This window comes from Eschscholzia californica, unplaced genomic scaffold, assembly GCF_041429995.1.
Source record: "Eschscholzia californica isolate CP2 unplaced genomic scaffold, dmEscCali1.0.p SCAF_1, whole genome shotgun sequence".
Lineage (NCBI taxonomy): Eukaryota > Viridiplantae > Streptophyta > Magnoliopsida > Ranunculales > Papaveraceae > Eschscholzia > Eschscholzia californica.
The window spans coordinates 39,595,029-39,621,956 of NW_028238198.1; the positions used below are offsets into that span (position 1 = coordinate 39,595,029).

Genomic DNA, 26,928 nt, shown 5'->3' on the forward strand with positions numbered 1-26,928 from the left:
GCAACAAACTGAAAAAACTCTGATGGAAGAATTCATGAAGTATGGATGGACAAGGTATAATCTTTTCTCTCTAGAATTTTTTTGTTGGTTATAAGTTTGGCCGACAGAAAATTAGTCAGTGTCTAGTACACATTTAGGTTAAATATAAACAAGTATGTGGTCAAGAAACAAGATAGTTTCTGGTAAATTATTCTGTGGTTAATGTGTTCTACATTGTTTTATACAGCCTGGATGTCTGGAACAAGGACCAGCAACACTGTCTAAGGGCAAAAGATCTAGATGAACTGATGATGAACAGAGGGTGTGATTCCCAGATAATTGATTGGTTTGAAGACCACTTAATGTTCTCATCTACCAACCTCGACCGTGAAGTGTTGTTCCTATCATCATTGCTATTTGTAAGATTCCTAAACATTACTATAATTCATTTGAATAGGATTTGTGAATTGACTAGTAAACTTACATGACACAATTGCAGACATTGATAAGGCAGAAGCGCAGTCAGAAGACAATCGAAGTGAATTTAGATAAAAGGATGGAAAAACACTTAATCAAAGATCATACGAGCAAGTTGTGCGTTCCACTTAATACACCATACAGAGATGACTCTTTCGAGGGCCATCACTGGACTTTGTTGGTGTATGATTTTGAGGAGAACGAGTGGACGCACTTCAACTCCTTATATCGGGACGTGGAACTGGCAAACAGATGTAACTACAATGCAAAAGAATTGGCGCGCATCCTGGCAGAAAAGATGATAAAGATGAAGTCCGGAAGGGGAAAAATTGACAAAAAAATCCCATACATTAAAGATGTTGAATGCCCCCAACAAGGGGAAAGGTGAGGGCAAATTTTGGAGCATTAATTAACTATGTTATTCCTTACTTGAAACTAACATTATCTTGCTCAAACTTTAAAATCCAACAGTCCAGATTGTGGTCTATACGTGATGCTAAAGATGAAGGAAATATTTCAAGAAAGCATCCAGCACAATTACCCTGTAAAGTGCTCACAAAAGGAAGCATATGAAGATGAAGCAAGGAGATTGAGGGCAGAAGTAACATACCTAATCTTGGACGAATCAAAGGACGAATGGAGAAACCAAATTGCAGAAGAAAACTAAAAATTGGATAATCTGAATTTTGTTAACGTTAGAACAATATTTATGTGTTGTTTTGTTCATGTTACTTACGAACGGATTATATGGTGACAGTTATGGTTTATAACTGAGAAGACTCAACAACAGAAATCCTTAAACTAATGCGAGAACACATAAATTCATCAGTTTCTGGTGCATTTCTTAGTTTCTGGTAAACCAATAAATTTTCCAGTAACCAAAAACAATGCGAGAACACATAATGAACTTAGGTACCAGATAGACAGTACATTTACTAGCTCTAGTAGATAAATGTTACACTAAATAAATGACTTAAATTCAATCTTACGAGTTTATAAGATACTGGAGAATGTACCCACATAAATACTTAGGGAACTTCCGAGTTTACAGTGTACGCACAAAATAAGTAGCACAACAGGGAAATTCTTATACTTACCCATATACATGCTTAGGCAACTTAAGAAGTAATTAGGAAAATTACTAGTTTGCAGAAAAAGGGAAATAATACACTTACTTACCAGATAAATAGCTCTATTTCAGACTTACGAGTTTACAAGATACTGCAGAATGTAACTAAGTTAGGGAAATTATTCATTTTTAGCAAAACTCACTAGTTTGCAGAAAACTGTGTAATTTACCCACATACATACTCAGGGAACTATGTACCCACAAACTAAGAAGCACAAACTAAGTTAGGGAAATAATTCATTTTTAGGAAACTCACTAGTTTGCAGAAAACTGCGTAATTTTCCCATATACATGCTTAGGGAACTATGTACCCAAAAACTAAGAAGCACAAACTAAGTTAGGGAACTTAATTGAGGATAAATAGGGTAGTGTACGAATGTATTCCCAGTCCTTACACTTAATAAATGTCTTACATTCAATGTCGAATACATTAACTGATGTACTGTAAACAACATGGAATCCGGAACATAGCAGTTTGGTTGAGCTAAATAACTACATTCTGCTCCATATAGAAAGAAATTTTACAAGCTTCCAGAAAACATCTCTATTTCCAGTACATTACCCAATTTACTGGACACAAAATAGAATTCACAAAAAAGGGACATTGTAATGTCAACAAAAACACAGGCTCTCTTCATAATCTGAAAAACACCAACACTGTGGAAGCTATTCAAAATTGTAGAATGCCCGGTAAGATATTTTCCCACATCAAATAGGTTGGTTGCACGAAGCACTGTTGTGGTAGGAGAGTTGTTTACATCTACCGCATACCCTTTGTCTTTTACGAAAGTTCCCTGAACTTTCAATCCTCACAGTGCGTGGTCTCCCTGGACGCTTCTTGGTTAAGGGAGGAAGTATCATGTTGTCCTTATCGAATGATTTTGGTGCATCAAAAGTAGGGACAGGGTTGATGGAAAGACGATAGGTATTACAATAAGCTTCCGTTGTGACAGCATGATAAAAAAACCTTGAGCTATCACCTCCATGCACTTTAATACACAAGATAGCATGTTCACACGGAATACCTTGAACTTGCCACTTACGACATGAGCAAGTCAGATTAGCAAGATCAACAGAGTGGCTGGGGTTCGACATAACTTCATATTTAAATTCAGCTGATTGAAGACACTTTCAACTGCAAGCAACGTTAAATCTGGATTTCATTGTCTCATTGACTTTCGGGCATAAGAATGAGTTCCAGAAGGCCGATTCAATCCTTCGATCGTTCATCATGTTCATTATTTTAACCCGTAACATATCGAGCATGACAGAAATGGGAAGAACTCTCTCGTCATTTATCCAAGAATTGAAAGACTCAGATAGAGAAGAACAAATTAAACCATACCTATTACCCGGGAAATACACATCCGCCCAGTTTTTTGGATCGACGGAGTACAAAAACGACTGAACACCATTTCCACCCATGACAACAAGTTCTGTAGTGTACTTTTGAAAGTCCGATATAGTTAGCGCCCGAGCCGCTTTAAACATTAACGACTGAAAATAATCCGACTTCTTTGCGCCATTCTTGACACGTACATTCAAATTGTTGCGTAAATGCCAAACGCAAAATGAATGGTGGGCCTCTGGGAATATGTTGGAAACTGCATTAATAATACCATGGTGGCGATCCGACATAAACGTCAACGATGGACTACTAGGAACAACTTGCGCCAAATGGCAGAAAAACCAAGTCCAGTTTGTATCATTCTCTACATCAACAACGGCGTAAGCAACCACAAAAAATCCTGCAATGAAACAGTAATTGGAATGAAGATACATTCCTCATATACAGTAGGGGCAAGACCAGGTAGTTTTAGGGAAATAAGAAAGTGTTCAGAAACCGGCTACTGTTCAAAAAAGTATATAGTTTAAGGAAAAATATATGAGGAAGTACTTACCATCGTTCCCATTCTTTGCCACAGCTGCAAGTATGCATCCATTGTATTTAGTTTTGGCAAAGGTACCATCAACAAATATTAGCGGTCGGCAGTGCTTGTAGCCTTTAATACTTGCTCCAAGAGCAATAAATATTCTAACAAAACGACGGGAAACTGGATCAACTTGAAGATCAATGTGACTATTTGGGTTCGACCGAGATAGTGCATCCACATACCACTGGAGCTTACCGTATGAATCCTCTTCTTCACCATATGTTAAAGAAATAGCAGCATTCCGAGCTTTATATGAATAATAGTAGCTAAGAGATATACCATAATCCTTTTTAAATGATCTTATAATATCTTTGGTACTCTTTGTAGGATTCTCTCGGATGTCATCAGCTATTAACTGGCTGACAGCTTCTGTTGACAGCCTAGGTTTACGAGAAGACAATACAAAATCATCACACGTATGGACAGGGTTGAAAGCTTTCAGAACAAACATGGAACGGGACTTCAGAGGAGCAACAACATGAATGGTCCAACCACAACTAGAAGTTTTGCATACACAAGTTATACGGGATAGATCATTCTTTAGGAATTTATAATTGAATCCATGTTTTATGGAATATCGACTAAGCGCCTGTCGAAACGCAGGAGCACCCCCGGGAAATTCCTGCCCGATGGATGTAAAAACTTCCGGCCAACTATCTGATCGAAGAGGTTCACTCCTAACGAGGGCAGTAGATGCATCAGCATGACCTGTTGAAGAGGGAGAGAGGAAATCTTCTGGAAAACTGCAGGACACAAGATAATTTTTAAGAAACGATTAGGTTTTTTAGGAAAAATATTATATTATAGGAAACTGGAAAATTTCCCAAAATTCAGACATAGGGAACTTAAGAAGTTATTAGGAAACGTACAAGTTTTCCAAAATCTGAAGAATTACAAGACACAAGCTGGTGTTTGGAAAACTATAGAGTTTACTAGGAACAATATAATGTACGAATCATGCTACGGGATCTTACGAGTTTATAAGTTACGGGAGAATGTATCCACAAACTAAGTAGCACAATCTAGGTTTGGGAAATTCTTATACATTAGGAAACTGGACAAATCCCTAAAATACATTTTTAGGGAACTTAAGAAGTAATTAGGAAACTTACCAGTTTGCGGGAAACTGGGCAATTTACCTATAAACATGCTTAAGGAACTGAATTGATTATGAGAAACTGGAAAACTTACCGATGTATTTCCTGTTGGAAAGCTCCATCACGTGGATCAGATACAGAAGCAGAGGTGGGACAGAAAAAGTCGCGCTCCACCCTGAGTAGTTCAAGAAAACAAAGCTTATGTAATCATTAGAAAAAGCAAAAGGGAAGTACTAAACAAAGTCATATAAAAATTGATTCACCAGAGAGGACGGGTTGACTCAACATTCAAAAGCGTTTGACTGAAACATGGAAAACAGAAAAATCAATAAGAACACGAAAACATTTACATATGTGATGAGGAAACTTAGTAGTTTATATGAAACTGGACAGTTTTTGCCTAAGGTAAATAACTTCAAGCACACAGACTATTAGGAAATTTAATAGTTTAGTGAAAATTGTACGGTTTACCAGTAAAGTATATAAATTGTTATGAAGTTAGGGAGTGTACCGATGTATTTCATGTTGAACAATTTCATCCTGTGCTACTGCTACAGAAGCCGAGGTGGAAGAGACAAATTCGCGGTCCACACTGATTAGTTCAAGTAATCATCTTAAGAGTTAGTCATTTTAAAAAGAAAAGGAGAAAATCTAAACAAAGTAACATAAGGATTGATTCACCAGAGAGGAGGGGTGGATTGAACATTCAAAAGCATTTGACTGAAACATGGAAAACACAAAAAATATTAGAGTGCGAACATAGTTACATAAGTGAGCAGGAAACAAGTTAATTTAGTAAAAACCGGATAGTTTATTAACAACATAATAATGTACAGATCAACAATAATAGTTAAATCGGTTACAGAACTAACTACTTTACAGGATACTGGACAATTTACATAGATACATACTTTAGAGGGAACTTTTGAGTTTACCCATATACATGCTTAGGAAACTTACCAAGTTATTAGGAATCTGGATATTGCACACACATAAAAGCTTAGGAAACTTTCTACTTTAGAGAAAACTTGTGAATTTACTCATATACATGGGACTGGACATCTTACGACTTTAGAGGAAACTGGATAATGCACCTACAGAGGCTTAGGGAACTTACTACTTTAGAGGAAACTGAACAATTTACCACCCTAAATGCATAGGGAACTCATCCAGTTATAAGAATCCAAAAACAGAAAAGATAAAAGAGGAATAATCCGAAAACAGTTACATCAGTGATGAAGAAATAACATTAAAAATATCAAACGAACTACTTATGTGAATGATCCTATGTTTGAAGAGGTGGACAATTGTGCAATACTATCCATTATGTAGTTGCAAAATCAGAAACAAAATACGGGTGAGGACTTATTTGGTTTGGTGGATCTTAAATAGCATTAATGGTTAGAAAAACAGAAAACATCAGGTGAACTATTTAGGATAGCATTGAAGACTCAGGAAGATAATGGAAGATAATGGTTTTTGTTAAGCATTGAAGTTAATGGTTTTGGGTAAGATACTTAACTTCATCTAAGGTATAAATAAGGTAGAAAATGAATTATTTTCAAACTGATGGGCGGGATACGAAATTTTAGTTTCAAATTTCGCCAAAAATTTGAAATTTGGAATAAAAATGGAGAGAATGAAGCTGTTTTGAGAAGGAATGAACAGAGAGAAAGAAGAAAAAGGATGATTTGGCGGAATTTAGAGAGATGGAGGGAAGATTTAGAGAGATGGAGGGTGACATTAAGGTCAAATCATGGCTGGGAATTAAATGCTCCCTTACAAATCAACCTGACAAAGACCATTCCCTCATTAACTAATCCCGGTTTCCAATCGGTGGGGTAAAAGGGGGAAAAATAAAAATAAAAAGGAAAACTGGCATGATTTCTGACACAAAGGACTGGAAATGAATTTTGTGCCGTTTTTGGACGACTAGCTTATCCCCCCCCCCCCCCCCCCATTTTTTGGACCAAACGCCCATTTTTTTCTATTTTCTTTCTACCTAAATGTCTATAGAAATTAAAAATTTAATAAAATCTCCTTTTAACAACATTTGACTGATTCTTGCTTTTTATTGAGGTGTGTGTCAGCAGTCATGGAGCGTTGTTTAAACGCGTGCATGTGATCTTTCTTCCGCTCCCTCTTCTGGATCTGTTGAGTCCTCCTCCTCCTCCTCCTGCATCATCATCATATAATCTCTCTTTCTCTCTCTAGAATTTGTTCTTTCTTCTTCTTATTTAGCCGGTAGAGAGGATAAACAATGGGTGGCGCAGTTAAAGGAGTTCTTCTGGACGAGTCACTCCTCTTCTCCGAAGACACTAATGGAAACACCTTCTTTCATTCCGGTGCTGAGTCTCTCCTCAATCGCCTTCAGTACTCAAACCTCCGAACGGTACTTATCACCTCTTTTCAGCCGCACACTATAAATTCTATTAGATAGCTTTCACTTAATTTATGACATTTACTAGTAGCTTTCACTCAATTGATTTGTTTGGCGATTTTCTTTAGCAGATATTGAACTTTTATTGTTAGTGATCACACATTTAAGAATTCAGATACCCATTTCTATCCTCCAATTTTGCTTGCATTTGAGAGATTTTTTGGGTAAAACAAATAAATTATGGGTGCATTTTCTGGATTTCTTTATTCCCCGCAACGGCGGGCTTTTAAAACTTCCCCAAATTATGTGGCCTCGTGGAAGAATTCATACAAAAACAAATTAGCACGTGACAGATCCGATCAAGGCCAGCGCATCTCCAATCTCTGGAACTCGTTTTCTACCTTCTTTTCTTTATAATTTCCACAAATTTATCTTCTTGGTGCTAAATTAATAACTCCCTTTCTCACTTAAATGTTTCACTGCTCTTGTCTTTCTTCATCTGATTGTTCTTAGTTTTGGAATTTAAAAATCAAACGACCAAATCATGCCGGAATCAAAGAAGAAGATCATCATTGATACTGACCCTGGAATCGGTAATCTCTACTCTCTCTCTCTCTCTCTATAGATCATCTTCTCAACTAACTCTCTTATTGCTCCTTAAAAGATCCTCAAAATTTCTTGATTAATGAGCTTTTAATGTCCTTCTACTAATAATTGATGAACTCCTTTTGGTTGTAATCTGATTCCGGCTGTTCCTTAATTTGTACGATCATATCTCTTCAACTTTAATTTCAATCTTTTGCTCTTCTCGATCAAAATGTCAAGAGTAGAATGAATTATGAATATCTTGTGTCAAATCATTAAATATGAAACAAATCGTTTCTTTGATGCAGATGACGCAATGGCAATATTTGTAGCACTTCAGTCACCAGAGCTAGATGTGATCGGACTCACTACTATATTTGGGAATGTTTATACAACTCTTTCAACTAGAAATGCTTTACATTTGGTAATAATTAGTACTAACCCTATGTATATATTCGATTTAATCCGTCAAATTTCCTCTTTTTCATTTAACTAACGTATAGGTTCTGTTAAGTTAGGTTATCCAACTCAAAACCAATTGACATTGAGTGGATGTGACCTAGACATTATGTTCTTGGTTACTAGCTTACCCCCCTTCTCCCATGTGGGACTATTTTCACAGGATCCATGGTTGCGAATAGAATTTTATCCGATCTAAACAAAAAAAAATCTTAATTTAGTCGATTTAGTGGTTCACTCTACTAACAAAGAAATATACTTAATAGTATCACAATTGAAATTGCATATAGACTTAAATCCATGACGATTTTACGGTTGATGGTTTTTCCAAGCTTCTAGTTGTCATGGCATCACATTGAGATGCAAAATCTTTCAAAGTTAAAAGCTAGAAATCTTATCCAGCTTTAGTTCCCAAGTTTGCAATTACAAGAGAGAGCATACGGTTTATATTATTGTTTTCATCTTATGATTCTTTATAGTGCTATTACTAGTTTTCCATAAATTTTGTGCTGGGCTAAATTAGTGTTTTCGTTTACAAAATCCCATTTGTAAATCACATATATTTTATTTCTTGTGATAGTTAGAAGTTGCAGGGAGGACAGATATTCCAGTAGCTGAGGGAACTCATGCCACATTTACGGTAAGTATTCGTTTTCCCTTCCCCTCATTGCTTTTGGCTACTTGAGACATGGACAGACCACTACGTTTTTCTTTTGATGGTTAATTAATCAATTAGTTTTATAGTGTATGGAAGCTGGAGCTTCAACTTTCATATACAAACTAAAGAAAATGAGATTGTATCATGTTTGTAAATATAAGTTCTTACCTTGTTTAGTCAGAAAACTGAGATAAATGTGAGAATCACAATACAAAAGGTTATTAAATTCACTTCATAATTGTCTTGCATTGTATCTTGATAGTCCATAACTTTGTAAGTAAAAGTTTAATTTTAAGTGACTTTAAGCTAGCCGTGTGTAACATGGAATCCTGGTTCTGCGCGTGGGTTGAGCATGTACTTTAGTAACACGAAAAAGTACTTACTGTGTCATATTTAATCACTTCTGACCATTTAAGATACATTACGAGTGGAATAGCCAGAAGCGAACAGAAACAAGGTTGAGATGCTTTAACTTAGAAAAAAAATGATTTGACGTGTCCGTACAATTATGTGATAAGCTTAAAAACTTGTTTAAGGTAATGATAGGAACTGACTATATGCCTATATACTTATCGTCCTTGTTCAACATCGTGGTGGTTACATTCATTTTGACGTTTCTGAGTTTCTGTGGCTGGATCTACTCTCTATCTGCTTGTGTAAAGAAAGTTACAAAGCTCCGTGTTGCTGATTTTGTTCATGGTACGGATGGGCTTGGAAACCAAAACTTCCCTCCACCTAAAGGGAAGGCAATTGAACAGTCAGCTGCTAGTTTTCTTGTTGAACAAGCAAACCGGTACCCTGGAGAAGTTACTGTGGTTGCACTCGGTCCACTCACAAATATTGCTTTGGTCAGTTTCTCTGGTATTTAAGTTTCTATTCTGCTTGAGCTTCGTTTTGTGGTATTCCTTAATTTATTTCCTTATTGCTACAGGCTATTGAGCTAGATCCTGGATTTCCTAAAAAGATTGGTCAGATTATTCTTTTAGGTGGTGCTTTTGCAGTTAACGGGAATGTAAATCCTGCAGCAGAGGCTAATGTATGTAGCTCAAAATCTTTTGCAGTTTTTTCTTGTGATGAGAACAGAATGTTTGGCATATGACAAGCCTAAAATCTAATTATGCTCTCAGGTGTTGAAGTTTAATCTAGTAATTAACTAATTACTTTTATTTATGCATACCTTTTTTTTCTTCTAAATCTGAAGTGTTGTTTTTGTTTCTGAATTGGGATAACCAGATCTTTGGTGATCCAGACGCTGCTGATCACGTCTTCATTAGCGGTGCAGATATTGTAGCGGTGGGATTAAATGTTACTCATCAAGTTATTTTGACAGGTATTCTTTTCATATGCTCTCATTTACTCATCATGCCTTATACCATTCATACTTCTAGTTCGTTACATGCTGAACTTTAATTAGGTGTAGTCATACCCAAATACAAAATGGGCAGTTTGATATTATTGCTGGCTTAAAATACTCCTTCTGTCCTTCACTTCGCTTCGGAATTGAAATTGTCTTGCAATCAGTTTGTATAAAAATTGGAATTACATAGGATGACTCAATGAAGCTCGTTGCCTTTGGACTTCATTTGTTATTCTAATGGCTTCCTTATTAGCATAATCAGTTATAGGCTTTTTGAAATTTCTTGGTTATTTCTCTACGCTAAAGTAAGTAGCCTGACCAAGATAACTACATAAGACCAGTTGAATCCTCTCCCGCATCTATTTCCACATATGTGGGCAAATGAGCGTAAAACTAGTGTTTCCTTCGACTCATTATTTGTGTCTTCCATATAAAGTTGATAACTGCTCCTGTTCATATTGCAGATGCCGACCGGGAGAGGCTTGTGCAGTCCAGTGGGAAATATGCACAGTATTTGTCCAAAATCTTAGAGATCTATTTCTCGTATCACCATGAAGCGTATAAAACAAAAGGTTGTATGCTCATCTTTTCTTTTCTTTTGTTATATTAATCGATAAGATGATGATTTATCATGTGATATAACTTTGTTGCATTGTGTACAGGTGTATATCTTCATGATCCAGCAACCATTATTGCGGCTGTGGATCCTTCATTGTTCACTTACACCGAGGGTGTAGTTAGAGTCCAATTAACTGGTATAACGAGGGGCCTGACACTTTTCTACAACACAATGAAAAGGTAACACTCTGTCACCATTTTTGTTAGCTGGGGAATTTTGTGTTAAATGGACCCAAACTCAATGCCAGTAGTTATCTAGCAGTGAGGTTGGACCTCACCATCATTCGCCGGGCTGGTGGTTGGAAAATTTGAATGTCAAAATGGACCTTCTGAAATCAGATCTTATGTGGTTGAAGTCATGGTTTTTTTTTAGTTACAGTATTATGATTACTCATAACTTTGAACGTAAAACAGGTTTGCTGAAGTTACGGAGTGGACAGATAAACCGACAGTGAAAGTGGCTGTGACAGTGGACGCTGCTGCAGTTGTTGATTTGGTGATGGAAAGACTCTTGAACTCGTAACACTGTCGAAGAGCAGCAGAGAGACGCCGTCAACTAATGTTCCTTGTTTGTGCATTTTTATGTCGATTACGATTTACTTGTTCTTCCCATTTGGCTTATGTGGTTATGATGTTGTGTTTGATTACGATTTGTGCTTGTTGTAGGTTAAATAGCTGTGAATGTTTAATAATTGTAAAAGAACACCAAGATAATCATATCTTCTTACTGATAATTTAATTCAATAGTCTTCTCTTCTCATATGAATAAGAGATGGAACTTCAGAGCTAAAATTTGAACTTATATCCTTGGTTGGTTTTCGAAATTGAAGGTGAGTTTTTTTTTTAGTCCGGCTTCTGTCCTATATTATCCTTCCACATTCATTCCTATCAGCTTCACCTTACCTTTGGGTGCCTCACTCTTAGCTCGTCCCTCTCTTGGCACTCCCTATGGGCCTGGAATTCAGTGGCTCGAGACCCACGGATTGAGGCAGTCCAATGGCGTTAGACTGCCCAAGTCTATCGAGGCGCGTAGAGGGAAAAGGGCCAAAAGTAACTTTTAGGGTGCCCATCGACGCTCCCCTTACCTTTCTCTCTTTTATTTTTGTCTCTAGGGTCTAGTTGATCCACTAGCACCTCAAATCTTAACGCCAAATCATAAATTGGCTTGTGATATGACTATGACATTGATCCACTAGCACTAAATTGGCTTGCGATATGACTATGACAGATAGAACACGGATCGAGTTATTTTTCTTAGGAGATGTAAAACGAAAAAGAAACAACTAACTTCTAAAGTTTGGAGGTCATTTTTTGAAGCGACCTATTTCACATAAAAGTGTTGGGTAATGGAACCTCTCCGACTAAAATTAATTAATAATGTACTTGGGTTGAAATGAAATATTTTCTTTCTACCCAATTTTTTTTTTTTTTTTTTTGTTGAAAGTTCTTCCTACCCAAATGTCTATAGAAATTAAAAATTTAATAAAATCTCCTTTTAACAACATTTGACTGATTCTTGCTTTTTATTGAGGTGTGTGTCAGCAGTCATGGAGCGTTGTTTAAACGCGTGCATGTGATCTTTCTTCCGCTCCCTCTTCTGGATCTGTTGAGTCCTCCTCCTCCTCCTCCTGCATAATCATCATATAATCTCTCTCTAGAATTTGTTCTTTCTTCTTCTTATTTAGCCGGTAGAGAGGATAAACAATGGGTGGCGCAGTTAAAGGAGTTCTTCTGGACGAGTCACTCCTCTTCTCCGAAGACACTAATGGAAACACCTTCTTTCATTCCGGTGCTGAGTCTCTCCTCAATCGCCTTCAGTACTCAAACCTCCGAACGGTACTTATCACCTCTTTTCAGCCGCACACTAAAAATTCTATTAGATAGCTTTCACTTAATTTATGCCATCCACTAGTAGCTTTCACTCAATTGATTTGTTTGGCGATTTTCTTTAGTTGATATTGATCTTTTATTGTTAGTGATCACACATTTAAGAATTCAGAGACCCAATATATTGTGTGATTTTTGGGAGATTTTTGCTTGCATTTGAGAGATTTTTGGGCAATTATGGGTGCATTTTCTGGATTTCTTTTGTTTCTTGCATTTACTGCAGTACCCTGAAGAGTGGGTTCTTAACCTATATATTGTGGCCTTGTTACAGGGAATTTCTTATGAAGCAAGCATTTCGCGGCAAAAGGTGCTTCTTTCTTTCAATATTTATTATTTATTTTAACATATAAACTATCCCATTTTTACGGCTGTCTTAGATAGCAAATTTGAATACCTACATGTCTTTTTCGAATGGCATATTTTACCTTTAAGACTGAACACGATTGGTTAAACCCTTTGAGAGACATTATCTCTATGGGGATTATTCATCCTCAAGTTGAAACATGGTAAATGCGAAGCTTGGTACTTTGCATTCGTCGCGCTGCTATTAATGGGGCCACATAGAGTTTGCGCTCCTGTCTGGCGGAATTTAATGTGGGATGTAAAAGTTATAAACATATCCTAAAAGCCTTTTGAATGCTTATAACTAGTTTACTTACCAACCCATGATTTATTACCTGATAAAAGATTTTGCAATAGTAGGAGGACCACGTAGGAAATTCTTAGACATTATCTTTTTTTAACATTTTTAATTTATATTGAATAAAAGGTATTTACAAGGTCCAAGCTTTGCTGCTTTGAAGCATCAGAATAAGCTTCTGTCTGCCATTAAAGACCGTTACATTGGTTCTATTAAAGCTTCCCATGAAACACTAAAATCTAAAAAGGAACAATATTTAGCCCATTTGTCATCTCTGCTCCAAAAATATAACACGGCTTGAACATCTTCAATGATCCAGTCAGCTTTGACCTTTGTCCCTTTAAAAGTAGCATTATTCCTTTCCTTCCATTTGGCCCAAAACCACGACATTAAGTAAAATTCTCCATATTGATCCGATGTCATTGATGAAAAGCATCTTATTCGACTGTGGGAAGAGGCACAGTCTTGTGTTGAAGCTTGACAATAAGAAGGGCCTCACCACAGAAGTGATGCTGCAATGGAGGAAGAGATGAGTCCAGTCTCTGCCTCATTTTTGCATAAGCAACATTTGCTAGGCCTATTGGGACCTCTTCTTATCAGCTGATCCTCGGTTGGGAGCTTGCACAGTAGCATAAAGCTCACCTTGCTTGGGATGCCCTCATCCATATCTTAGCATTCCTCTATGTGGGCCCTTTAGACCAGAAGCAAACTCAGATTGCCGTTTTTAACAGTGAGCTCATCCTAAGAACTGCCTCACCACAGAAGTGATGCTGCAGTGGAGGAAGATATGAGTCCCAGTCTCTACCTCATTTTTGCATAAGCAACATCTGCTAGGCCACTGGAACCTCTTCTTATCAGCTGATCCTCGGTTGGGAGCTTGCACCAAAGCATAAAGCTCACCCTTCTTCTGGGGGCCAAAACGGCCAGTTGGTCACAAATTAGGGGCCAAAACAAAATTATCCCTAAGATACCATGAAAAAGACTACTAAATGTATGTTGGTTTACGATCGTCTATAACTATTCCTGGTTTGGGAACATCTCACGTCTGGCACCCATCCATTGGTGCTTTCATGCTCTATGCTCATTTGCCTTCTGCTCACCATCTTTCCTGTCATCCATACTTTTGCCACAAGCATTCAAGATCTATTCCATATTTCAATTTGCAACACAAGCATAACTCCAATTTCCATAGAATTTTTTTTTTCCAATGTACGAAAGCCTAGATAGTAGTATTAACTTTTTATGCTTTTCTGGGTAAAATGTGTCCTATCGTGACCACTTTTTCTGATAACTTCCTTGCTTCTGATGTCTATCTGATTTAGGTTGCCTTTCTGAAAGAGATGGCAGTGATGTACTCTTTGGATTGCTTCATGCTCGACACGTCTTCGTTACATGCATCTCTTAATAAGATATTGCTAGCTTGGGGAGACATAGGAGCGAGTTGTTTATATGTGGCTTCAAGTATAGATGAAGATCTTAATTCTAACCTCAATAGTCATGGATGGATAACTGTTGTTAAAAGTGAGCAATAAATTTCCTTGTCTGATCAGTGTTGAAAAATTGCTGACTAAAATCATGTTTTTCCTTAGTAACTACTGTGTCATGACTTACACAACACTCGATGGCTCCTCCGAGGAAGTCTTATGCAAAACCTCAACTTGGTCGCATGATAATTAGCATACCGTGTATTAACTCATTCTGAGCTACTTTTTATTGCATTTTTCGTGTGGCCAAATGAACGATTCAGGTACCTCCCTTTTTTTCCTAAGTTTCTATTTTAGGATATCTTGGTATTTAGCCAACAGATACTAGATGCGGATTCCTGCATATCTTTGTGATACTCGTTACCTTTTCTCTTGGCAAAGACAAGACTCGGGAGTCGAGATATATGTATGGTTGGCAACTTGGGGCACATCATTTAAATATGGTGATGCTTACTTACTCTCTTGTTTGGCAATATGTATCACAGTATACACTCTAGATAGATTAATTGGCAACATATGACCCGTTCCGTCAACCAGATTACTGGATAATGCTTCCATACTCCTTTATATTTCTCTTCACATATATACTAATTTCGTTTACTTTGATAGGATGCTTTTTCTTGGGCTACTAAAACATGATTCTTTTATTCTTTTTAGGTGGCGAGAGTGGTGATGCAACTGAGGATTCAAAAGTGATGCTTATGAACAAGCTGGAAGAGTTGCCTCTTATTCTTTGCCGTATCAATAGAATGGTTGCTAAAATATTCTAATTCCTTTACTACTTTTGACATATTTTACATGGATATCCTCTATGTAACGAAGCAGTTGAGGAATGGATGATTCACCCAATTAACTGACGGATCGTCCTGGAGTCAGGGATACCTGAGCTAATCCCAGTCCAAACTCTTGAGCTGTCTGTGATGTTTAAAAAATTGAAATGGTAGAGTTTAAGTTTAGTTATTAGGGGAGAGTTTGTGGCTTATGCACTAAAAATATAATATATATATATATATATATATATGTTATGTAGTACCTGTATTGATGTATAAGGGTATACATGTATGGTGATCGAGTGGTAGGTCATGGAGGATTGTGAGCCAACCAAGTAGGTATTTTGGTGGAATATGGTAGTTGAGAGACTAGGATGGGTTGTGAGCTCAGTTGGTGGAGATGGTTAGGGGAGTGACCGGTTGTGATAGTTGAATTATTACTGGGTAGAATAAGATAATGAAGGATGGGTGGCTGTAGTGGCTCGGCTCTGTAGCTGAGTGGGTTAGGATTGGGTAGGCGCGAACCGCGATTGGTGTAGGTGGCTAGGGTTATGGTGTAGTTGTAAAATCTGATGGTGTGGGTTATTTTCTTAATTGCTTTATGTGGTGCAAGGATTGTGATGTAAGCTAACAAATGAAGGGGTGGTACTTAGTGGGCAAGGGTTGGATTTGGTGGACAACTTTCTAATATAGTGGTAAGGTGGGGTGTGGTGTGGTCGAGTGTGTGAAGCAATATGGTGGCTTATGGGAATGACTGGTGTGGTTGATCGAGTTGGTATAGGTTGTTTGATGAGCAAAAGGGTATGGAGAGGGTTGTGTTTGCTAAACGAATGGATGAGTGTTGGTGTGGCTAGCCGAGTGAGTTCAGATTCTATTGGTTTGTAATATATACAACTTTCAGGTTCCTGTGTTACTCTGGGTTCATGTGGTATATAAAGATTTTGTATCTTGAAGTTTTTCATCACTAAAGTTAGGTTTTTTGATTGTCCATGGAGTTGAAGTGATCTTTATAACCTCCGACTTTTGTCTTTAGGGTTTTAATGTTTTCGTTGGTTAATTCCAAAGAATAGGAGAATCTCCAACAACCTCAGACGACTTTGTAGTTGTTGATCAAACAATTATGCTTAGACACTTTAGGCTTGGCGCTTGATGAAAGCTGTAGAAGCTTTTAAAGTAACAGCCATGATCATTTAAAACAATGAAAAATAACCAAAGCACAAGAACAATTAAGAACAAACAACTATACTGAATAGCATAAAGTATAAACTGCAACGAAGAGAACTGTAATGTATTAGATGATGAAAATAGAAGAGATAATATTCCCTTTGCATAGGCTCCTTAGCATGGGTTTAGCAACTTTAAGTTGCTAAATCTTCTTTTCTCTTAATTGTATTTAAATACGAAATATCCTTACTTCTTTGAACTTTAAGCGTAATAGAAACTCTACTGCTTGTAATGAAATATATACTTCAATATCTTGGTTATCACTGATAAATATAAGTGGCAATCCATGTGGGCCCAACCAGTATGTAGTCGCCAGCTGTGTAAATACACACAGAAGTTAGTAAAACATTGGTTTTGATAGGCTCCTTCATGACCCTGAGCCGATTTACGCTCCCAATTGCTTAGCTATACAAATTGCTCAATTTCATCTACTTGAACAAGCTAGCAATTTTTTCTACTTTACACGTACAATCCGCTTTTCTATTCATTCATGAAGGAACATCTAAAATGCATGTTGAGACGTGCGTATGACCTCTCTTTTATTTGTCTCATTTAAACAGGCAAGTGGAAATAACATTGTGAGAATTGGCTATGTCATGAAACCTTCCAGGGAACAAGATTTTGCCAAGGTAATCTGTAGTCTGCGAATTATACATCTCATAACAACCTATTAACTTGATTAGCGTACTCAGAAAGTGCAATGCGTATCAATATTTCTCGTGTCATTTGTTTGTTTCTGGTGTCACAATGATCAAATGGTCCTAACTACTAGGCATTATTTTTAAACTTTGAGATGCCAAGAGTGGATTGATCCTGAGGTTAACTTTGACATAATGAACTGCTTTTGTTCCATTTCAATGTATTTTCAAATATTTTCTACTACATGACATTGATGTACACCCAGTTGTCATTGTGTTATGAGCTTTACATCTTCTTCGGTTTGATTCCAACAGAGAGGCGCATTCCCTATGTATCCTACTCAAGATGGATTGATGTTTGTTCCTCTCGCGTTTGATCTTCCTTTAGAACTTCAACTGCAAGAAGTTGATGTGGTTCTCCACAAAGCAACTGATGAAATTGTCACAGTTGAATTAAGCGATGCTTCAGATCCTTCTAAAAGAATTACCTACTCCAAGGGAATTCAGGAATTGAAGAGGTGATTTTCAAAGTTAATAGTAGTCACATGTCATTCAGTTATTTGACTCGTTTCATTGCACTATGGTCATTATAGTTTTCATTGCGAACTTCTTGTGTATATATTTTTCATTTTTGCTTTGTGTAATGTATGTATTTAGGAATGCTGCTACAGTTGCGAGATTTTATTGACTTGGTATTGTTAAATTAATTCTGTAGTATCTCATGAGCATGAATTTGCTATTTGTTCTATGAATTCGATAACTATATCTAATGCTTGTTGGTTCTTTTCTAGGTATGTCGATGTTCACCCTGATTGCTGTCTCATTGACCCACTTGATAACATTTACCCTGTATTGGACCGATTAAGAATCCAACAACTTCTGCTTGGGTTGGAGGATCTCAAAAGAGATGGTCCCTGCAAAATCCGGGCCCCACACTTCCTAAAGGTAATTAACATAAAAAGTTTTTATATTTACTCATAGTTTACCCTGATATATAAGCTGATGCACCCGGACAATTGCACAAATCATCTTTTGACCTCCTAGCATTAGAGCATCTCCAATGGGACACTTTAACAAACACTCTAAAAGTCATAGTTGTCAAGTGTTAATAGAGATTCTTTTTCCTATATGTCAATATAGAGACACTCTAATTTTTGTTAGTCTGCAGTGGAGATCTCTAAAGTCCCTCTACTTAATACACATGCCCCTCTTCAATCCAATAGATAAAAAGTAGTTGAAAAGCAAGGATAGAGACTCTCAAAAGAGACACTCTACAAATAGAGTGTCTCCTTGAGACTCTCTAAGTGTCACTTTAAAATTCTAACAAATAGAGTTTCTAGAAGAGTGTCCCATTGGAGAAGGTTTTTAACAAAATCTCTAAGAATCCTAAGTGGCACTCTAAGTTTTAGAGTTTGAATGTCCCATTGGAGATGCTCTTAGTTGCTGATCTTTTGTCAAATAACACTGGGATAATACACTTTAAATCACCATGAAGGGTTAAAGGGGAAAGTTATGCCCCAGCAAAAAAGATAGGTTAGCTCCTTAGTAGGTTTGAGAAGTAGAACTCCCTTCTCTTTATTACAGTTTCCTTATTATATTGGCTGGCTTTGGTGTAAGCTTCAAATGTTTCCAACTGGTTTCTTTAATGAGTATTGAAAAGTCAAAACTATGTTGGTATTGCTTCCATTTTAGCAAATAGAACGCATAATGTCCAAAAAGATCTGTAACTTGAAGTCCATTCTGTTTTTTTTTCCATGAACTATCAGACATCAGTTACAACTTTCAAGTCTGAATTATCTCTGTAATTGGTAGCTCAAACCTTTGGCATGGTTAAATCATGACAGTGGTGTGTAGCTGAAAGTTTAAAATTATTAGTGACCCTCTATTTTGGCATTTTATGGGTAACAATATTCTAAGTTCACTACATTCCATAGTCACATAAACCATTTATTTGTTCTAGTTTTCTCTCGTTGGAGGACTTATCTTGTTACTTGTTGTTGTGCAGGTGGATAGTTTTAACGAGTCCAATTTGTCAGAGAGACTATCTCAAGCTAAATTATTTCTTCCAAGTATTGTAAAACCCCAAGTTGCTTGCGGGGTAGCTGACGCGCACAATATGGTATCTACTTGTCCAGATTGAGTTCCATTCTAGGTTCTTGTAACAATTCTTCTTGAGTTTATGGTTGAGAAGCAGTTGGCTAGTGATTTGACCTTTTCTATTTCGTTTTAGCATCATGCACTTGAAAAATAAGGGTAAACTCAAGACTTTGGTTCTTATTATGGTTGATCAAGTCCAAGAACAATCATGGACAGAAATTTTCTTTCAGTAGTTCTTTAAGGCCAGTTCTTTATAACTTGTTGTACATATTGATGAATCACTCTCCGCAGATGTGGTTTCATTTCTACATGGTAGTATGCACTTCTCTCATCGTATTGGTAACGAATCTTTTTTTGTTGAATTAAACAGGCTATTGTCTTCAGGGTTGACGATTTTAAGGGCTTGACAGTTCCTCTTCCAGCTGTTATTCAGGTAGATTACAAACAGTATTAGAATTGAATTTTCTGTTCTTTATAGCACAAACCTAGATATTAATGTTCTTTAATTTACTTTTTGTTTGGATTGTATAAATTTATCTCCTTGGAAGACTTCAACCAACCCGCTTAGAATGTGTACTTTGGGTTTTAGGTTCCAAAAGCAGTCTCTCTCTCTTTGTATTAGATAGGATATTTCTTATGCTACTGTTCATCTTTATGCTTCTCTGAATGAACTCCAGGACTTCCGCAGACCCGATAATAGGGGTTTGCTGCAGCTGAATTGTAATAAGACGATTGAATATATAATTTACCGGTATGGTGCATGTTTATCCTATTTTGTGTTATCTGGTAGTGTTATTTTGCACTAAAAGAATACAAGAAACTGGACTTGCAGGAGTATGTGGATCATTCGGCTAAGCTGTTCAAATTTTATGTCTTGGGAGACAAAGTTTTCCATGCTGTGAAGAACTCCACACCGAACTCCGATGTGTTCTTGTCAACGTACGAGAAAGACGGACTTAAACCTATTTCCTTCAATAGGTACTTGTATCTTTTTTTATTTTGATCGATTTTAAAAAGGTTTCAAGGTAATGTTTGTTCATATGTTAGTCAGTGGCAACCTAACTTATCCATGTACAGCTTGAAATCTCTGCCGACTGCCAAAGGTCAGTCTCGAACCGACGAGACATCCCTTGATCTGGAATTAGTGACAGATGCAGCAAATTGGCTAAGGAAAAAGTTGGATCTTACCATCTTCGGTTTCGATGTTGTTGTAAGTACTATATTTAATTTTTTTTATCTTAAGTTTATTTTGTTTACACGTTCTATGTGAAACATGAGATATCGACCCGAGTGTGGACCCTTGGTAGGAGGATCATATATTTATCTTTTTAGGACTAAATAATTTTTTACTGAAAAAAAAAATTGCAGCATGAATTGATAATTATGAGTCCGTCCATTGGTGTCGTCTTGAAATATGATAACTGTTGGATTGGAATGTCTTATATGAATTGGTCGTTTACTGGTAGAGTTTCAACTCTTGTCTTGCTAAATCATGGTTATATGTGATAGTATGTTTGCTCCTTTTGTAGTGTTTGTTCTCTAGTTGTCTAAATTCATTAGAAACCACCTTTGGGTTTTTCAGTTTTACGGCTTCTGTTGTTTTTTTCCCCAATTTTTTATAGTTGTGGTGAATCTCAGATTCAAGAAGGGAGCAGGGACCATGTTATTGTAGACGTAAATTATCTGCCTTCGTTTAAGGAATTGCCAAATGAAGTTGCTGTACCCGCACTTTGGGATGCTATAAAGAATGCGTACAATTCAAAAAAGCAGCAGCAGCAAAACTAGCAGAGACGAGAATTTGTGTTGCGAACAACAAACTGCCACTACTTCATGGCTTTTATTAAGCCAACGGTGGCACAAACGAAGAAGTCAGGTAAATTGAGGGATAAGCAGAGAGACTCTTGTACCAGTTGATGTGGTCCAGTTGTTGAGATAATAAAGCTGAGACGGAAAACTCACATGCCAACTTTCATGCCTACTTATTTTATTGCTTATAGAAACAACAGATGAATGTTTAAAAGTGAGAAAACAACAATCGCAAACCCTAGCTAATTATTGGTGGGGGTATTGAGGCTTTTGGTTAGAATATTCCTCTTTCTTATAACCACGATCGACTCTCTCTTGATGGATAGTCTCAACCTTCTAACAACTGAAGTTTATATTGACCTTCATGATCACTTACTCTTAACATAAAGTTACAGCCCGATTTGCAACAGCGTTATAACAGAATATGAACGCAACCCTTCAAAAGAACTTGTCATCCCACCATCAGGCGCGATTCTGGTACAAAGCAGCCAAAGTATATAAAGATCTTTAAGGAGAGAACATCTCACTTTTGCAGCAGTATCTGAAGTGCTCTGTACTGGGACTCCGTAAAAGTGATGCTTTTTCGCACTACAGGAGACGGAAATAGACCCAAAATAAATCATGTACCCACTGGTGGACCTTCACATCTCCTGCACAATCTGCTTCACAGTAGCAGCCATTAAGATCGACGAAGCCCTTTCCGAAGGAAATTCCATGTGTGACAGTGCCTTTAAGGTATCTCAAAATTCACTTTACAGCTGCTAAATAGGGATCTCTAGGGCAATGTCTATACTGGGGAATTTGATTAACTACAAAGAAAAGAGCAGTCCTTGCCCTAAACAAGGATCTGTAGTGGGTGGGGTCTTATAAGCGGGAACCTGAGTGAAGATCCAAGTTTTCAGTGCTAGAAACTGGGGTGGAGCAAGGTTTGGCTCCTTCTCTATGAGCTTTTTCAAATAAGTCGTCTGAGTACTTGGTCTGGTAAAGAAATGCCAGAAGAATTACTTTGAACATGAAGACCAAGAAAATAATGCAAATTGTCTAAATCTTTCATAGAGAAAGTGACAAAGTTGATGTATGATAGATGGACAAATAGTTGAAGAGCTTTTTGTGAATGGGATATCATCAACATATACCAAAATATGAGCACCACTTTTGTAAGCAAAAAGATAAGGATTTTTGAGTCAACAGTCCAAAATCTGGGGGGTAAACCCAAAAAAAATCCACTCTTGCCCAAAAATTAGTTGCAGGTCCAAATGTCAGTTTTTTTTTTATTCCCCTCTTGCCCTTGGACGGGACATGCTGACGTTTTCCTGAAGAAAAAAAATGTCTGGTAAATAAAATAATTTACCAGTACACGAAAAATTCAAAGTTTCAAAATTTTTTGAAAATTTGAAATTTTCAAACGAAATTTCAAATTCCCGCCCAGCAAACCATCTCTTCCCGGTAAATAAAATAATTTCCTGTACACAAAAAATTCCAATTTTCAAATTTTTTTTGAAATTTTCAAACGAAATATTTTTTTCGAAATTTTCAAACGAAATTTCAAATTCCCGGCCAAAATTTCAAATTTTTTTGAAAATTTTAAATTCCCTGGCAAATTTTGAAATTTTTTTGAAAATTTTAAATTCCCGCCCAGTAAAAGTGTCTAGTACAGAAAAAAATTTCCAGTAAATAAAATAATTTCCCGGTCACAAATTTTTTTTTTCGAAGTTTTGAAATTTTCAAACGAAATTTCAAATTCCCGCCCAAATTTTCAAATTTTTTTACGAAATTTCAAATTCCCGCCCAGCAAAAATGTCTAGTAAAGAAAAAAATTTCCAGTAAATAAAATAATTTACCAAAAAAAATTGCGTTTCTCGGAAATTTTTCGGTGGCTGTTCCGTAATTTTCTGAACAGTACACATTTTGATGGACGGGTTGTCAGATTATTTTTCAGAAAAAAAATCGTTTCCCGAGAATTTTCGATGGCAATTTTGTAATTTTCGATGGCATGAACGGTAAATACTTTATTTTCTAAGGGCCCTTTACGTAATTTTGACCCCCAAACTGACACATTGGACCTCCTTTACATTTTTAGGCAACTTTGGGTGGGATTTTCATTTTGGCCCACTTTTTGGACCAATGACCCAACCCCTCAAAAGATAATTATCTGCTTGGGAGGTGTGGAAACCTAGTATGAGTAATGCTTGAACCAACTCTTAGTACCTAGCTCTTGGGCTTGTTTAAACCATACAAGGAATCCTGTAATGTACAAAGCCCGGAGGTTGGGGAGTATAAATGTAACGCCTCAAGCCTTAGCAGTTATCGATATTGTCCCCGCTTTGACCACCTCACATAGGTACGGAGTTTTGTTGGCAAAGACACCACGAGCCCACCCAAAAGGCCCATGTACTTACAAATCTTGACCGTACACCTATAGCCCAGACTTCGGACACTCTTGCGAGCGATGTGGGGACTATACAATAAACTTCCTCCTTAAGAGAGCCAAGTAATTAGACATCGCGAACATCAAGTTGCTTCATGAGCCAAGGAGGAGGAGGAGGAGATACAAGAAGGAAGAGAAGTAGAAGGAGGAAGGGTAGGAGGAGGAGGAGAAACAAGAAGGAAGACGAGTAGATAGAGAAGGGAGAGGAGAAGTGGAAGAAAAATGATGATGATGATTACTTCTTAATTTGGTCGGGTTGGTCCAAGCCCGTCTAAACCTGCATATTTGATTTCAAACTATCAAAGAAGAAGAAGATTATCGGGCGACTGCAGTTTACTCCTACATCTGGTCGGACCGGTTCAAAAATTATCCAAGCCAGCATATCCTTTCGGAATTCAAACAGTCTGGGTCTAAGGTCTTAAATAAAACCCAAAAGACCCATCTAGTGGTTCTTCCTTATGTCACCTAAATTGAACACTTTCAAATTCAATAACATAAAAAAGTAAGTTTGACATAAACTAGATTAAGCCATATTATAATCTATTGAAGATGGTCACAAAAGAAATTTATGTAATTCCATCTTCATTTTTTTTTTGTCATTTTTTCTTTTTGTTGCAGATGACACATTTTTTTTTCGATGAAATAAGCAGATGACACATTTGATGTAACACAATTTGTAGAGAGGAAACAAATTACCTGCCTAAGAATGAAAAAAATTTTGGATCAATTTCGAATTTTGTTAAGTGTATATGAACATGGACCAAAAACACATTCAAAGGTGCATTTAATGAAAAATGTAAAATCTCATTAAAGTCTGTTTAATTTGCTAATTCTCATGAACTCTTATTAAAGTGTAATGACAGATTTTAAGTATGAAAAGGGGGCAGAAGGGTTGTCCAAGTAGGGGTGGGAGTTCCAAGATAGGGCACATAAGATATGAGGAAGAAGAGGCCACTTAACACCACACACATTTCCCAAAGTAGAGGGAGGCATGAATATGCACCCCCCTCAATCTCATCTCCCACATGATGAAATGTCACTTTTCATTCTTTATTTCATTCTCAGAGACATCCTCTTCCTTCCCCCCCTTAATTCTCTTCTTACACAAATACCCATCTCCTCTATCAGTCAACTGTCAACTCCTCCCTCTCTCATCTTTCTCTCTCCTCTCCATTTAAGATTTTGCATTTCTACTCTTTACTTTACAAGTTTTGGGACCAGCACTCTCATCCTTCTTCCACTAGAACCGGTTTCCTCTTCTTTCTTTTCTATTTAATTAGTGGTTTAAAAAGAAGAAAGTACTGAGAATGGGATCTAGCTAGAACTGATTTCAGGAATTTCCAATGGAAAATATAATTGTAATTTATGTTTGTTTGCTCTTCTATTTTTGTTATTAAAGAGTTAAATTCAATTAAAAATCATTGAGAGAGTAAACTGAATTATTAATTAGTATCTAGGAGGTGAACTTAAAAAACCTTAATATTTATTGTTTGCCTGTTTTCACATTTTTGTGATAATATTTTCATAACAAAAAATTGTACTATATCTTTTTGGTCAGTGCTTCAAAGGGTACTACTTCATTTAAGCCATCTCTAGGTTTGAGTTGAAATACAAAGAATTTAAGCATTTTGACAGTATGTCTTTTCTTTCAAGTGAAATGAATTCTTGTGGGTGAGGGATTAAGAGGATTGTTGTAGTTAATATTTTTATCATTTTAATAACTATATCTTACTCTAGGCGCTAATATTATTGAGGTACGTGATAAATGAGACGGATAGAGAAGGCGAAGATCTGACGATCAAGACTAATTCAGGATGTTATAAAATATGGAAGATACAATTTCTTATATCAGGATATCTCTTATAACTATGTAATGGAAATAATAGATAGATATTATCTAGTTTCCTAGTTTAGTTAGAAGAAATTAGGAAATCTTTAACCTTAATTTACTCTATAAATAACAGATGGGTTCTAAGAGTTTAAGCATTCGATTAGATTTGATTAGAGTTGTTATCATTGTAACGGATCACCACAATAGCGAGGGATAAATATGTAGCCGTTGCGGCTTTGTCCGATGATGTAGGTCGTGAATATCCGACTGAACCTCGTTTAAATATTGTGTCATCTATTTCATATTTAGCTATCTCCGATTATTACATAACTGCGACTTTAACAAATATATTTCTTTTTTCTTTTTCAAAAAAACACAAACAATACTTTTCATATATTCAAAAATGTGATTTGCATAAAATCAAGTTTAAAATTTTGAATGGAAGTGTTTCACAATTTGATTGGAGTTTTTCTTTAAGGAAATCAGACAACATCCCTTCAAACATAATGTCATTTTTTTTTGTTGAAAATAATGTCAGCTAAAGGATGCTCTTTTTCAATGTCTAATTGGAGACCCCTTTTCAGACGTGTGTGTGTGAATCAAAAAAATTGAAATATGTTGTAAAACAATCTCAAGTCGGTGGCGAGACGGAGTGTAGTGCTCCTCTTAAGAGGTTAAGCACCCTTCCCTATTGAGGCATTTTAAAATCGTGAAGCTCAGGTGTGACAAAGCGGATAGTACCACTAGCAACCCAGAAAGCTGGTCTACACCATCTTATTACACGTTATCCGCGCGAGTCGCTCTACTGTGACACGGTCTTGGGAGGGTGTGTTGTAAAGCAATCCCACATCAGTGGCGAGACAGAGTGGGGCTCCTCTTAAGAGATTAAGCGCCTTTCCCTAGGGAGGCCTTTTAAAACCGTGAGGCGTGCCAAAAAGGACAAGATCACTAGCAACCCAGAAGGCTGGTCTGCACCATTTTATAACAAAATACCCTTAATCAAACAAATACTTTTTTCCATTCCTCTAATCTTTTGCCGAAATTCGCAAACACTTGAATCTTCACCATCGTCTCCTCTCATTTGTATCTTCTTCTCTCGTTTTCATCAACATCTTCTTCCACCATTTCATCTCTCTCTTTCTCTTCCTCTTAATCTCTTTCCTTAAACTCTTAAAAAGATAATCTTAAATAAAAACTCCCTTCTCTCATCCCCTTCCACCAAAGTAATTTTTGATTTTTTGCATCTATTGAAGAATTTAGGAAGAAATGAGAGAAAATTAAGATGAAAAGCGTGGATGAAGAGGAAGATGAAAATGGTTGAAGAATTTGCAGACGATTATGAACACACATCGGTGAATTTGCAATTTCAACACCGACGAATTACGGACGAGGAATAAGACAAAGTTATTTAAATTAAAAATATTTCAATATTTTCATGTGTAATTCACTG

General features: G+C 36.7%; 3 protein-coding genes and 1 long non-coding RNA gene across 8 annotated transcripts; 3 read left to right on the forward strand and 1 right to left on the reverse strand.

The window, feature by feature from the left end:
- Positions 1-17: 17 nt before the first annotated feature.
- Positions 18-537, forward strand: LOC147566755 (uncharacterized). Its single transcript, XR_015237471.1, has 3 exons — positions 18-54; positions 227-398; positions 479-537. It is a non-coding gene; the product is annotated as an uncharacterized LOC147566755 (long non-coding RNA).
- Positions 538-2,716: 2,179 nt separating this feature from the next.
- LOC147566756 (uncharacterized) lies at positions 2,717-5,469 on the reverse strand. The gene is made up of 6 exons (XM_086655494.1): positions 5,298-5,469; positions 5,128-5,208; positions 4,880-4,918; positions 4,711-4,791; positions 3,487-4,262; positions 2,717-3,333 (listed from the first exon to the last, which is right to left on the reverse strand). Exons 1-6 carry the CDS (start codon positions 5,330-5,332, stop codon positions 2,717-2,719), a joined length of 1,629 nt encoding a protein of 542 aa, XP_086511620.1. The 5' UTR covers positions 5,333-5,469.
- A 1,192-nt stretch (positions 5,470-6,661) lies between these two features.
- LOC147566757 (putative uridine nucleosidase 2) lies at positions 6,662-11,465 on the forward strand. 4 transcript variants are annotated; one of them, XM_086653312.1, is made up of 11 exons: positions 6,676-7,008; positions 7,128-7,435; positions 7,510-7,589; positions 7,890-8,005; positions 8,621-8,680; positions 9,361-9,546; positions 9,630-9,734; positions 9,932-10,028; positions 10,520-10,627; positions 10,718-10,853; positions 11,088-11,465. In XM_086653312.1, exons 3-11 carry the CDS (start codon positions 7,541-7,543, stop codon positions 11,194-11,196), a joined length of 966 nt encoding a protein of 321 aa, XP_086509438.1. In that variant the 5' UTR covers positions 6,676-7,008; positions 7,128-7,435; positions 7,510-7,540; the 3' UTR covers positions 11,197-11,465. The 4 variants fall into 4 exon arrangements, with proteins under 4 accessions (XP_086509437.1, XP_086509438.1, XP_086509436.1 ...); XM_086653311.1 differs by lacking the exon at positions 7,128-7,435 and having other exon boundaries at positions 6,662-7,008; XM_086653310.1 differs by lacking the exon at positions 7,128-7,435 and having other exon boundaries at positions 6,760-7,008; positions 7,556-7,589.
- Positions 11,466-11,899: 434 nt separating this feature from the next.
- On the forward strand, positions 11,900-21,501 carry ITPK4 (inositol 1,3,4-trisphosphate 5/6-kinase 4). Of its 2 annotated transcripts, XR_015230547.1 has the most exons (13): positions 11,904-12,509; positions 12,832-12,867; positions 14,523-14,721; positions 15,342-15,436; positions 17,239-17,307; positions 17,632-17,834; positions 18,108-18,261; positions 19,322-19,435; positions 19,784-19,846; positions 20,091-20,164; positions 20,246-20,391; positions 20,491-20,623; positions 21,052-21,501. XR_015230547.1 is itself a non-coding variant. In XM_086653309.1 (12 exons), exons 1-12 carry the CDS (start codon positions 12,378-12,380, stop codon positions 21,196-21,198), a joined length of 1,491 nt encoding a protein of 496 aa, XP_086509435.1. In that variant the 5' UTR covers positions 11,900-12,377; the 3' UTR covers positions 21,199-21,501. The 2 variants fall into 2 exon arrangements, 1 of the variants encoding a protein (XP_086509435.1); XM_086653309.1 differs by lacking the exon at positions 20,091-20,164 and having other exon boundaries at positions 11,900-12,509.
- The last annotated feature ends 5,427 nt before the right edge of the window (positions 21,502-26,928 follow it).